The 14773-nt window shown below is 40.8% G+C and overlaps 1 protein-coding gene across 2 annotated transcripts in view; it reads left to right on the forward strand.

Annotated features, from left to right (window-relative positions):
• Nucleotides 1–14773, forward strand: part of VPS13D (vacuolar protein sorting 13 homolog D (S. cerevisiae)) — a 237730-nt gene that overhangs the window by 144397 nt on the left and 78560 nt on the right. For both annotated transcript variants that reach the window (XM_014545506.1, XM_005873452.2), the window contains 3 exons: nt 647–796; nt 2801–2897; nt 4860–5008. In XM_014545506.1, the coding sequence (XP_014400992.1) occupies nt 647–796; nt 2801–2897; nt 4860–5008 (396 nt within the window). The remainder of the gene's footprint in view (nt 1–646; nt 797–2800; nt 2898–4859; nt 5009–14773) is intronic.

Consider the following 14773-nt stretch of genomic DNA (forward strand, 5'->3'; position numbering starts at 1 on the left):
AAAAAATCAAATAAAAAGCTGGTTCTCTGAGATCAGTGCGGCCAGGACTAAAAAGAGAAGGCACCAATTACCAATATCAGGAAAGGGGAGGTGCCAGTCAAGTAAAAAAATTGACGTCTCTCTGGGAATGGAGCTTTCGGGGGAGCTGCAAGCCCGTCATGGCCCCTCCTCAGGCTGCCAGGCCCCTGTGTGTTCACCGTGGTTGCAGGGCTGTTAGTTTCTGAGGCCACTGTGGACCTGGGGAGGACAAGTGGGAGTGACAAGTAAAAATGCCACAGAGCTGTTCTAATCGAGTTTTAGCTAATTTTCTCGAATAAATGATCCCTGGATAGTTGCAAACCTTTAACTTTCAGAGTTCTGAAATACTAGATTTTGACTATTTTTGCCAGTTTTGTTGTGGTACTATCAAGACAATTCTCTTTGTAACACCATTCCTGGGATCCTCCTCTCCAGCCTTCACCAAGCTTGAAATGCTATTATTGTGGGTCTTCAATGAGACTATATTTTTACAGCTGCTGTTTAGACAGAGTCAAATGGCAAGGGTACTTCCTGAGCGGCCTGCATATTGTGAGACCCCAGTCAAAGGTAAAAATGAGAACCTAGCCACTTGGCTGTTTTTGTTTTATTTTGCCTTTTCATGTCCTAGGTGGACAATCAACTCATTGGTACCACTCAGCCCTTCATGCTCTACGTGACGCCCCTGAGCAATGAGAATGAGGTCATTGAGACAGGCCCTGCCGTGCAGGTGAATGCGGTGAAGTTCCCCAGTAAGAGTGCGCTGACCAACATCTACAAGGTAGGCTGGTGGGGTTGAGCTGTGCTGGGTTTTTTCTCTCACAGCCAATTGTCTGAGCAGCAGAGCAGGGTGTGGATGGAAATAGTCCAGTGAGGTGAAGGCACAGTGGCTTATTAAACCGTGGAAAGGAATTGACAGGAACTCCTCTTAGCACTGTGTTCTCAACTGTGTGTGTGCTGACCTTGCCTGTGGTAGCTCTGACTCCATTGGGGGCCAGAGTCCATGAAGTCTTGGTGGGAAAGCATAGTTCTTCTAGACTGATCGGGACCCAGGCATGATCCAGATGTATTATTAAAATAGAGTAATCCAGAATACTATTGGAAAAGAGGCAGGAGGGGTCTGACCTTGCGACTGACATCCTCCTATGGAAGCTGCCACACTGTTTGCTAAAAGTGGACCCTTCAGAGATAAACTTTCTTTCCTGGAGAATCTGCATGCATAAGCAGGCTGTATGGCAGCAAGTCCTGGAAAAGTAGGAGCTGACAAAGAGGTTGCTTCCTATAGTTCTGGTCCTTTGTCACTGGTGTGATGAGGCCAGGCCTCACATCCATAAGCCCACACTTGCTGCTCCTTAAACTAGCTGCCAGCCATGTGAGCTCAGCACGGTGAAGTTCACCCACTGTAGTGCATCTGAAAGTGTCATGCTGACTAAGGAGACCCAGGTGCCCTCAGAACCAAACAATCAAGCGGTGAATTGTCTAAACGTGGAATTTGGGGCTAATTGTAACAATGTAGAGAGAGATGAGCCAGAAATACTTTGGCAGTCTATATATACAAAAGGCTAATATTCTAGGTGTCCGACCGTCCGGGTAATGACATCACGTAGCAACTCCCGGCTTCCTCTCCCTATCGACCAGCCTCCTTGCAGTTTCGTCAGCCTAGGAGCATGACTTGCTTTATAGCCAGGTGGAAACATTTCACACTATAACCAAATGTCTGTGAAGCGTTTTCCTGTGCCTCATCTCATTTGATCCTTTCAGAAGTCCTCGAGTAGGTAGATAGGAGACTTGATGGAATCCTATTTTCTTCTGATTAGCCAGAAAACAGAGATTTAGAAAGCTTAGAAACTTGACCTGACTGAAAAGAAGTAAGAAATGGTGGACCTTGAAAATGACTTCAGGTTTTCTCACTGCACAGAATAGAGTCAAACACTGCTGCAGTTAAATATTTTACCCTTTGTTCTCCCTGAGTGATCTACAATAATAATCCGCTTCATGTTGGTATTTACTGCTGTGTTGCTGACAATTACCTGAAAGAGAAATTGGGGTGTTCCACTGGGCTGGAAAAAGTTTAGCTAAATCAGAAAGCAAGTCTAATTAAGCAAGTTTATCCTATATAATGAAAGCCTAATATGCTAAGTGTCCGGTCGTCCGTTCAACCAATCAAAGCATAATATGCTAATGATATGCTAAGGCCACTCAACCACTCGCTATGACGTGCACTGACCACCAGGGGGCAGACAGTCAACCAGTTCACCAGTCGTTATGATGTGCACTGACCACCAGGGAGCAGATGCTCCAACGGGTAGGTTAGCTTGCTGCTGGGGTCCGGCTGATCAGGACTGAGCAAGGAGCAGGCCTAAGCTGTCAGTCAGACATCCCCTGAGGGCTCCCGGACTGCAAGAGGGTGCGGGCTGGGCTGAAGGGATCCCCCCCTGAGTGCACAAATTTCATGCACCGGGCCTCTAGTCTACATATATATAAAACTCTTGCTGGCGCCAGTCGCACGCGTGTGTTTCGATCTGTCATTGTCAATCATGAATTTGGTTGACACTTCTATTATAGAGAAAGGGCAAATAGCGATATTAAAATATTTCTTCTAATTAATTTCCTTTCAATGTGCACTAACTTCCTTTCAATGTGCACCGAGCCACTAGTATGACTATAAAATCACGTGAGTAAAGAATCCATAGCCTGTCATTGGGGCCTTCGCACTGGCACAGAAAACCTGAATGGGAGTTTTTTCTGGGGTTCACGCTGTAAGTCAGAATTCCTTTATCCCTAGCACCTGATGGTCACGGCTCAGAGGTTCACAGTGCAAATTGAAGAGAAGCTGCTCCTCAAGCTGCTGAGTTTCTTTGGCTACGATCAAGCAGAATCAGGTAATGGTGAACGTTCTAGGTTTGTGTCTGGGAATTGGCCCAAGAACGGCATTTTTTAGCCTGCTTGTGGAAATAAGGTTTTGGATATAAGCTCTCTTTCCACGTCGTAGCCTGAACTAGGAAGGTTTGTGTTTCAGTTTTCAAAGTATTGCTTGTTGACAGGTTGAAGTACATCTGGGCGTGAAGGAGGCTGCTCAAAGGTGTCCTGGAATGCCAGGCGCTAAGCCTTTGGGAAGCTGTATACTCTTCCTCTTTGTTTTGTGTTTTTTGACTCCTCTACTCTAGGCTAACAGAAATGATGTTAGTTATTTAGCAAACCACTTTGTTCCCTAACCTTTGTTTATGAAGCAGACTGAGGGCCAAGAATCAGAAATCCCTTCGGCAGTTCTTTTGGTTTAGTTGAAGAAAAAAATTGGCTAGCCTCAACTCCTTAACTTTTTACATTCATCCCCTTATGCCTTACAAAGGTTTTTAATTACTTTACTCTTCTTTGGAGAGGGGAGTGAGATAAGCTGTTGAGAAACCTACGTTTTCCAGCTACAGAAATCATTTTGTTTTAGATTCCTCATTGTGGCCTTTGCAAGACTATATACAGCCTAGAGAAAATCAGTAATGCTAGTCTTTGGAAGACTCAGTAATAGCTGAGCCTGGAGAAATGATACAATAGAAACATTTATGTTTATTGCCCCCGTCTGCTAAAGAAAAAAGGAATCCCCGGTACATGTGTGCATATGCACATACATATACACCATGCAAGCAAAATAGTTTTTCCTTTTTATTCCAGACTTGGAATTGAAGCTTTTCGTGTATTTGGGATTGAGAACAAGTGCTGTCTGTTTAGTGCTGTGTTTTCACTTTGGGTTGGAATGCTGGTGTTTATTTGTGCGTAGACAGTCACTTAGGAACCTGCCTGGCAGGTATCTGTTTCCTTTTGGTATCTTCCGGAGAAGTTTTACTTTAAATTTGATTGGACGTGCTTTTCCTGTAAGCTGCTCTAAATAATTTCCCCTCCCCCCACTCGGCCAAGGATCGTATTGTGTATTTAGACTCTGTCAAGGCCTGGCCTGCCTTTCACTGGAATATCTTCTCTGCTTCCTATTTCTGTGTCCTGATTACAGATAAGCTAGGCTCTGTTGCAATATCTTTTTTTTTTTTACCCCTTTTTTCTATAAATAGAACTCTAATAGGTACAGCATTAATTTATTTGGTAAGTAGATATGTATAATATCTTTGTTCTTATTTCTAAGGCACATGCAGCCAAGTGAACGAACATAGCTGCCCAAATGGGTGTGGGCACAACATTGAGTCAAAGGGCACATTGCTGTGGCTTAGCCCTTAACCTTTTTACTTCATGAGATAATAAGTAAAAAATAGACCTCGACTCTGCTGTGCAAACGGATGCTCACCGTTTGGGAGAGAGAATGCTGCTGGTTGTGACATCAGTTCTGCATAGCCCGCAGCCTGTTTCTTTCTAAGGCATTATGTTTTGTTCCGATTCATTATTTATTGGTCATTGTTTATTTTGATTTGGTTAAAACACACTCCAAGTACTTACTTGGATGTCATCTTCTGAAATAAATTCAGAAAATCTAGGTCATTTATAATAATAATAATAATGACAACAGCAACATGGTTTTTAGAAAACTTATTACCAACAAACACACCCATGAGCTCTTGCTTCCCCACCTGGATTCTTTCGCCAAAGGTGCTCTGCCAGGGGGTACAGAGTCACAAACCAAAGATTAAGCTATTGTGCTTTTTTGGTCAGCAACATGCAACAGATCTGCTTTTACAAGGAAATGCATCAGGATACTGTGCATAATTCTGAACCATGAAAAACTAAGTGTAGAGGGAATCGATGTTTACATTTTTCTGTGAGTTTTTAAATATGTGAATCAAGTGTTTGAATCATGAGGCTTCAGAGATTCATTTTTTTATAAAACAATTCTATCTTTGTGCCAGAGGTTGAAAAATATGACGAAAACCTCCACGAAAAGACAGATGAGCAGGGGGGAACACCCATTCGCTACTACTTTGAAAATCTCAAGATCAGCATTCCCCAGATCAGGCTGAGCGTGTTCACCTCCAACAAGTTACCCCTGGACCTGAAGGTGAGCTGAGAGCTGGATACGTTTTAAACAATGACTTTTCCTCAGAAAAGAGTGAGTGTGTTTACTCTTTGCTTTTTCTGTCCAGCAGCATTTGTAACAGACATTTTTACAGGTTTCCTTCTTTAGGGGTTTACTGACTCACGTGTGTGTGTGTGTGTGTGTGTGTGTGTGTGTGTGTGTACATGTTCATTTAAAAAAAATGTTTAAGTATGACTTTGCCGAAGATTAAGGAGTAACAAAAGAGTAGACAGAGAAGTACATTAGAACTCACCTGCTCTCTGCTTAGCTCTTGGCTCATCTCAATGAGGTAAAAGCCTCCTTGCCTAGGGCTGCTCCCACACTCAAGAGGAAAACTACCACCAAGACAGTCTCTTCCTTTTGTGCCCAAGACCTGCCTGCCCCTCCTGGTTCGCTCCTCCTCTCTGCGTCTTCCGCGTCTGGAATGGGTGACACTAGAAATGCCTGCCACTTCAAGGAAGACGTGGCCACATACCCACTACCCACAGAGACGTGGTCTTGCCTACCCCCAGACCAGACGCAACATGATCATCTTGATACGCACCTGACACAGTCTGAGTAGCTTCTTCATTTTCTCCAATAAACTCTTCATTAGTCTGGTCAACATCAGATCATATTTGGATAAGAACAGGGCCAAGTGGCTGCTTCACAAAGGCAGCAAAGTGGGGCTGAGCTGCTGGGCCTGCTGGTCAGGACCAGGGGGCGGGGATTGCCCCTGCAGCGTAGACCGGCAAGGGTGCCCTTCCTGACGCACTGCCCGCTGTCCCGTCTGCTTCATTTGCTTTAATTTCATGTTTCCCAGGAGACTGCAGATACTTACAGTTAGCATGGGAGTGGGGGAAAACCATGGGAAAACCACTATCTTGCTAATATCCACAAGTATCCACTTGACTTCTGTGACCCTTCGGAATGAGTTTGTTTGATAAAGTGTATATTCCCCCGAGCACTTGGCACTCGCCCAGCGGGCCAATGTGAAGCATTTCCTGAGAGTTAAGGACTTCTTGTTTTTAAATTCATCTTACTAAGAAACACAGACACCTAAATATTCCTTTCAAATTGCTCCCAGCAGAAAACTTTCCCCCAGACTGACAAATGCAGCATGATTTTCTCCAGGGGAACTGGCTCCCTATGCGGTCCACGGTCTTGCCGCTGCATGTGAGCTCTGCATACAATGGCCGGGAATCGTTCAGGCGAATGTTTCATTTGGCAGGCACTCTGCGGAGGGAACATTTGAAGGCATTTTTCAAACGATTGTTAAGGAAATTCAGGGGAGCGGCCACATTATGAGGTGTGGGTGGCGGCCGCTCTGAGTGGGGTACGTCAATGTTTCAAGCAGGGTGCTGGGAATTGGGACTTCAGAGTTAAATTCTCAGCTTGTAGAAGTCACCGTTTTACCGTGTCTTGGTTTCTCCTAGTGGAGCCTGGGACTCATAAAATAATGTCATCTATCCAAAGAGTTTCCTAACAGAGTAATATCCCTTTATTAGCCGCTCTTAGGAAGAGCAGCGTGCTCTTTGTGATGATATGTAATGGCTGAAAGTATGTGCTTAGGAAATGGAGCCCCGTCCCAGCGCAGGAGTCACAGGAGTCTGACTAAAAGGTAACCGTGTCTTTGGTGTTGAAGGAATAATTATCTTGATTCCCTTGACTCCAGGCCAGAAGTGAGGCTGTCAGAAATCTCAGAGCGAAGTCTCTTCAGGTTTACACCGAGGGAACGTTATTGCAGATAGTCTGTTCAGAAGGACTCGAAGCAGTTTCACATCTGCTATCTCAATTGGATTCCTTCCTCTGTGATGGGAGAAGGGGGAGGTAATAAGTTCCATTTCACAAATGCGAAGAGGAAAGCACGGCATCCCCACCCCCAGTCTCCCCATTATTCTCCCAAGTCTGCAAGTTAGAGTAGCCGACTAATATGGAGAATGCCAGGTAGCTTATATGTTCTCTCCCTCTTTTTTTTTAAAGATCAAAGAAGCCAGGAGCCTTTAAAAGGTTTCACAAGGTGGCCTACAGCAGTTCTTTTCCCATTTAGAGCATGGGGGTATTACAAAAGCAGGGCTTTAATTGAGCAATCTAGTTTGGAAGAAAACCCACATTTTAATGGTCAGAGAGCAAGAGGGTGGGGGTGAGGGGGAATTTCAAACAAAGACACTATTTAAAAAGCCTAAAACTGTCTTCTCAAAGGCTTGAAATAATTTGTTGGGAAACTTCAGACCCTTTACTTTTTCCCTCCCCTTCCTAAATAAAAACCAGATTTGTTAAAGGGAAAAAGATCCAGTATTGTTAATTGTATTTCAGAAAGTGCCAGAGAGGGAAAGATCCCTGTAGTTTTAAACACCGTCCCAGGAGGGAAATGGGCAGATACCCTGCTTCACATAAACAGTCTCTATGCACCATAAATAAACCTTTAAAGAATGAATTCCAGACAGTTTTGTTTAGTGCAGGATAAACTCCGAGAGGAAAGGACGTGGCCCAGGGGCTGGCTGGCGATCTGAGACCTATGGCGTATGGACAGGTATTTCTCCTTTCAGCTCTATAAAGTTTCTGGAAGACTTCAGCAGTTTTTGTCTGGCAGAGGTCGGAGTAGACACTTTCCTATTTTTATTAGGAACTTATGAGCACAGATTGTTTACCCCAGAATCCATTTTATAACAGGAAACTGCTACTTGAGTAAATGAGCATCAACTTAGTATACTACTGTATGTGATTAGTCCTCTAGTTACTCTAAGAAAGAGCCCTGTTGGGCTCTTTCCCTCTCATCCCTTCTACTTCGACCAGAACAGCCTGAAGGTGGCAGGATTACTCATACCAATAGCTGTATGGCAGCTTTTTCCAATACGGGAGGCCCCAAAGCAGTAAATGACAAGGGCAGATCATTTTATTGAAGGGCCAGAATACTAGTGTTTCCTTGGTTCAGACAAAGCACAGCAGCCATTCAGAAAGGGGATAGTGTCTCCAGTGGGTGAGGGTTTTGACAACTCAGTACAGGTTTCAAAGCCTTCGCTACTCTGTGTGGTTCCTCCTCTCCAATGTTTGGTTGCAATGAGGAAGTTGGGGTAAAAGCTTTTTGCCTTAAGCCTTTGTTTTGATCTCATTTCCTCTTCTCGGAGAAGAAAGCAGTGCTCTGAGCTGTGTTGACAAAACAAACTCTGAGCTGCTGTCAGTACCTGGCTTCCCCAGCACATTTGTTGTGTAGCTTGAAGCAAAACAGTTAAGCCTTCAGGACCTCAGTTTCCCTGTCAATGAAATGAGGGAGATAATGCCTGCTTATTACTTCATCACCACTCACCCAGGGTGGGTGAGACGTGCAGGAATGAGCAGCGGAAAGTTTTCCAGGAGAAATAATATAATCCTCCATTCTGGTCTCCATGCTCTCCACCTAGTAGGTCGTTACTGTTGTGAAAATTAGCATGTTCAAGTCTGAGACCTGCTAATAACCATCTCCATCCGTTTTGGCCATCCTCTTAGCATTTCTTTAGTTTTACCTATAACAAAAAGGAGAGTGTTAGTCTGAATTAACTTGAGGATGCTCTTAATCTCTAAAATGTTTTGTTCTCCAGTTTTTAGTAAAAGGTTACAAGTGGCTTCCCACAGCACCAAATCCAGTGGCTTTTTCCCTTCCTTGTAGGGTCCTCGCCGACTTTGATATTGCTGCCTCTTGACGTCAGTCCTTTCTGGTTCTTCTTATTCTCCTATTTGTTTCTTCTCTGGCTTTTTCAGTTTTCTTTTACTCTCCTCCTCCGTCTCCTAATGTCTATGTTAAAGGCCATTTTTTTTTTCCCTCTGAACTAACCTGTTTGGTTATATCACTAGTCCATTTTTTAAAATCATATGATTGGTCTTTTATCTGACTTTAGAAGCTCTTTATGTAAGTTCTGTATTTGATATAAGTTGCAGGTATTTTTTTCATTTTTTTTTTTTTTTACTTTGCTTTTGGTGTTTGTGTGTTTTTAAATCATACAAAAGCTTTCTGTTTTTATGTTGTCAAATTTATCAGTCTTTTGCCTCTTTGAATCTGAATTTTGAGTCACAAAGAAGTTTCCCCACTCTCTGGTTTTAGACAGTGTCATCTTCAATTTTGTGGTGTCATTTCAATTATGAACATACTCTTGTTAAAAGAAAATACATGCTAAAAGATTAAAAAATAAATAAGAAAATAAAATAGAAAATCCATTAAATTTCACATGAGATTTTACTGTAAAGACATGTTAACTCAGTGGGAAATATACAGGTGTTTTAATAAGTGCTGTTAGACTATCTAGATAGCCAGATAGAAAAACATAAAATTAGATTTATTATTCACATTCTACAAAAGGATAACTTCTAAGTGGATCAGAGATGTACTATTATTAGCATGAGCAAGTGTTTTCACATCCACAAAAGAGAATTTGGGATGCTTTCTAAAATCCTTGAAATATCAATCATGTTAAATAAAAATATAAATTAGAAAATAGACTACATCTGAAAATTATTAACTGGCTTATAGCAGACCCAAACCAGCTGGGAACTACAAGAAAAGCTAGATATTAAAAAACAACAACAACAAAAACACACAAAAACAAAGTCTGTTTGAAGGTGTTGGAAAGCTACCAAGACAGCCAGGACTCAAGGGTCCAAGATTTATGAGAGGCAGGAAACTCGATAAGGTGAGCACGCTGTTTACTCTGCATTTATTCTTGAGACATTTCTAATTTGTAAGTGGTATGGGGAGAAAGGTAGGGCAGTTAGGCAGAAAGCAGCTGCCAAAAGGCAGAGAATCCGAGGAAAGCTTTTGGCAGTCTCATGAGGCTGGCAGAGCAAAAGTTGGACTTCATTGCTACAAAGAGAGCTGGTAATTGAGGGGCTAATATGTTACAGAGAAGGGATAGGCACAAAAGAGACCCCAATAACCTGAGCTGCTTTATTTCTCGAGGCAGGTGCCAGTTTCTAAGTAACCTAGTCGGACAGAAGCCAGGCAAAAAGTGACAGCCAAGAGACTGAAGAGCTAAATAGACCTTTTAGCAATTTACGGTGCTGGAGAGAGTAAAGATGGAGGAATAGAATTGGTTTTCAGTTTAGATCACTGAAGAACTATACCAGGCCTTTATGAAGACTGAAATCTAGCCTCGATAAAGCACAAATCCTGATTGGATGTACACCCCTTTAACTGCCTGCCAGAAGCTAAAGACTCATCCAAAGTCTCTATAAGTTTTCATACAAAATGTTACAGTTAATCACAAATGACCAGGCCTACCAAGAGAAAAAACAGACACTAGAAACAGAGCCACGAAAATCAATTGCATCCTACATGTCAGCACCAATTACTGAGAAAAGGAAAATTCAAAGAACGTATTTATCATAGTGTGAAGAAAATATCAAATACAGAATCATTATCTATTACTGTGTAATAAATCACCCAAAACTTAGTGGCTTAAGACAACCATTTTTTTGTTGTTCATAATTGTGTGGGTCAGCAATTAGGGCTGTACTTAACTGAGTGGTGCTTCTGTTGCACTCACCTGTGATTTTTCATGTGTCTGTAGTCATCTGGTGGTCAACTGGCACTGAGTGATGTGAGAGGACTTAGTCACAGGTCAGGTGGTTGGTTGGTTTTGGCTGTCAACAGAACCTCCTTCCACTTGGCCACTCTTCCTCAAGGAAGCCAGTCTCAGCTTCTTCACATGGTGGCAGCATCAAAAAGGGTAGAGCAGAAACTCCACGATCTCTTGAGGCCTAGGCTCAGATGTCACACAGTGTTACTTCTTTTGCATCTTATTGGTTGAAGTAAAGTTCAAGCTCAGTGCAGATTCAAGTGGAAGGGAAATAAATTCCACTAATCATAGGAAATGCAAAGAATTTATGGTCATTTTTAAGAAATATATATTTTTATTGATTTCAGAGAGGAAGAGAGAGAGATAGAAACATCAATGACAAGAGAGAATCATTGATTGGCTGCCTCCTGCATGCCCCACACTGAGGATCAAGCACACAACTTGGGCATGTACCCTTGATCAGAATTGAACCCGGGACCCTTCAGTCCGCAGGCCGACGTTCTCTCCACTGAGCCAAACTGGCTAGGTGTATGGTCATTTTTAAGCTACCACAGATACCTAGGAATAAATCCAACAGAGAGTATACAAGACCTCTACCCGGAAAACAAACATTATTGTGAGAAATTTTAAATAGTTAAAAGGGACATTAGAAGGTTCAGTATTGTAAAGTTGTCATTACTCCTAAAAATGATCTTTAGATTTAGTCAATCTTGTTGAAAATTTCAGCAATTTTTATGTGGCAGATTAATAGGCTGATTCTGAAATTTATTTGTAAATAAAAAGTGCAGAGTAACTGAGGTAATACTGAAGAAAAATAATAAAGTTGGAGAAACTACACTATTAGATTTAAAAATTGTTATAAAATTGCAGTAATTAGGACAGTGTGGTATTGACAGAAGGCAGGAGAAAATGAATCAGAAAAGAGAAACAGATACATAAATACAGTCACTTGACTGATGGCAGAGTTTGCACTGTACTGCAATAGGGGGAAGGATGATCTTTTCAATAAATAATAGTCAATTTGTCCATTTGGGAAAAAAATGGTTCTTGAGCTCTACTTCACACTATATATAAAAATCAAGTCCAGGTAGATTTTAGATTTAAATGTGAAGAGTAAAATAATAAAAATTCTATAAGTAAACATATGGGAATACCTTTATGAATTGGTGTGGATAGTAACCCAGACACAAAGATGGATTTCATTAAAACTAAGAATGTCAGATGATTTGAATTGTTACGCTGATGCTCTGTGAGATGTGACAGGGATAGCATGTTAGAGTTCTGATGGCACTTTCTGTTCAATGAAGTAATCTTATTCCATTCTAATATTTTTAAGTAATAATTTTCTCCTCATTAAAAAACAACAACAACTAAGAATGTGTGAACATCACAAAACTATCAAGAGTAATAAGACAAGTCACAGAATGGGAGAAGATACTGATAATATATCTATTCAACAGACTATTTGTATACAGAATGTATAAGAAAACTCCTACATGCCAAGACCGGTTTGGCTCAGTGGATAGAGCGTCGGCCTGCGGACTGAAAGGTCCCAGGTTCGATTCTGGTCAAGGGCATGTACCTTGGTTGCGGGCACATCCCCAGTGGGAGGTGTGCAGGAGGCAGCTGATTGATGTTTCTCTCTCTCGTCGATGTTTCTGACTCTCTATCTCTCTCCCTTCCTCTCTGTAAAAAATCAATAAAAATATATTTTAAAAAAACATTTTAAAAAAATAAAATAAAAAATAAAAAGAAAACTCCTACAAAGCAAAGAAAAAAACAGACAACCCAGTACAAAAATGAGCAAAAGACTTGCATAGGCACTTTTAAAAAAAAGGATATCCAAATAGCCAGTGTGCATATTAAAAGATAATTAATCTCATTCCTCAAGAGGAAAATGGAAATTAAAACCACACTGGGATACCATTGCACACCCGTCAGAATATTTGTTTTTTAAAAGCTTTCTATGTCAAGTATTGATGAGGATATAGAATAAGAAATTTCATAGACTGCAGAAGACAATATAAAGTGGCTCAAGTGCTTTGGAAAACTGCGTGGTAGTGTATACTAAGGTTGAACGTGTACATTCTTTATTGGGGGGCATTTTTAATTTTTTAAAAATTTTTTTGAATTTATTGGGGTGACATTGGTTAATAAAATTATATAGGTTTCAAGTGTACAATTCTATAATACACCATCTGTATATTATATTGTGTGTTCACCAGCCCAAGTCATTCTCCTCCTGTCACCATTTCTCCCCCCTTTATCCTCTTCTACTTCCCCGACCCCTCTTTCCCCCTGGTAATCACCATACTGCTATCTGTGTCTGATTTTTGTTGTTGTTTGTTTGATTGGTTGGTTTTGCTTATTTCCTTCAACTTTTTCACCCAGCCCTCATACCCCTTTCTCTCTAACAGCTATCAGTCTGTTTTCTGTATCTCTGAGCCTGTTTCTGTTTTGTTTGTTTGTTTTATACATTCTTTCTGACCCAGCCATTCTGCTCCCAGGTATATATCAAGAGAAATGCATACAAAAGTGCCCCAATAGACATATTCAAGTAGGTTCATAGCAGAATTATTCATAATAGCAAAAAATTTGAGACAACACAACTATTCATTAATGGCAATGATTAAATAGTGTTCTATTCATTCATTAGAATACAATGCAGAATAAAAATAAAGTGTAGCTAATGCCCACTCTCACCACTCCTGTTTGACATAGTACTGGAAGTACTAGCTATTGCGATCAGACAAGAAGAAGAAATAAAAGGCATCCAAACTGGAAAAGAAGAAGTAAAACTGTTCATATTCACAGATGACATGATTCTGTACATAGAAAACCTTAAAGACTCCATCAAAAAATTATTAGACTTAATAAATGAATTCGGCAATGTAGCAGGATACAAAATTAACGCCAAACAATCTATGGCATTTCTATACACCAATAATGAACTTGCAGAAAGAGAGACTAAAAAAGCAATCCCATTTACCATCGCACCAAAAAAATTAAGATACCTAGGAATAAACTTGACTAAGGAGGTAAAAGACCTATATGCGGAAAACTACAGGACACTGAAAAAGGAGATAGAGGAAGACATAAACAGATGGAAGAACATACCATGTTCATGGATTAGTAGAATCAACATCATCAAGATGTCCATACTACCCAAAGCAATCTATAGATTCAATGCCCTCCCCATTAAAATACCAATGACATATTTCACAGACCTAGAACGAACTTCAGATATAGATTTCAGAATAATGATTACAAGGATGCTCAACAGCATTGAAAAAAGATATAGAAACTATGCAAAATAGCCAGTCAAAAATTTCGAATGACATAGCACTAATCAAGAACACATTGGAAGGAATACACAGCAGATTTAGGGAAGCTGAGGATTGGATCAATGGATTAAATATAGGGAAGAAAAAATCACTGAATCAGAGAACCCAAAAGGAAAAAAAAACAGTTTAAAAACAGGAGGACAGCTTAAGGGAGCTGTGGGATAACATGAAATGTAACAATATTTGCATCTTAAGATTTCTAGAAGGTAAAGAAAGTAAGCAAGGGATAGAGAACTTTTCTGAAGAAATAGTGGCAGAAAACGTCCCTAACCTGGTGAAGGAAAAAGTCACAAAAGTTGAGGAGGCACTAGAGTCCCAAGAAAGAAAAAAACAAATAGTCCCATGCTCAGAAACATCATAATAAAAGTGACAAAAATTAAAGACAAAGAGAGAATCTTAAAAGCACCAGGAGAAAAGCAATTTGTTACCTACAAAGGATCTCCCATAAGGCTGTTAGCTGATTTAGCATCAACATAAAAAGCTTTTGCACAGCAAAGGAAACCATCAACAAAACAACAAGAAAGCCCACTGCATTGGAGAACATATTTGCAAATGTTATCACTGATAAGGGTTTAATCTCCAACATTTACAGGGAACTCATACAACTTAACAAAAGGAAGATAAACAACCCAATCAAAAAGGCAATAGTCCTAAATAGATACTTTTCGAAAGAAGACAGAAGAAAGGCCAAAAGACATGAAAATATGCTCAAAGTCACTAATCATCCAAGAGATGCAAATCAAAACAATGCGGTACCATCTCACACCTGTCAGAATGGCTATCATCAACAAATCAACAAACAACAAGTGCTGGAGAGGATGTGGAGAAAAGGGAACACTTGTGCACTGCTGGTGGGAATGCAGACTGGTGCAGCC

This window comes from Myotis brandtii, unplaced genomic scaffold (assembly GCF_000412655.1).
Source record: "Myotis brandtii unplaced genomic scaffold, ASM41265v1 scaffold410, whole genome shotgun sequence".
NCBI lineage: Eukaryota > Metazoa > Chordata > Mammalia > Chiroptera > Vespertilionidae > Myotis > Myotis brandtii.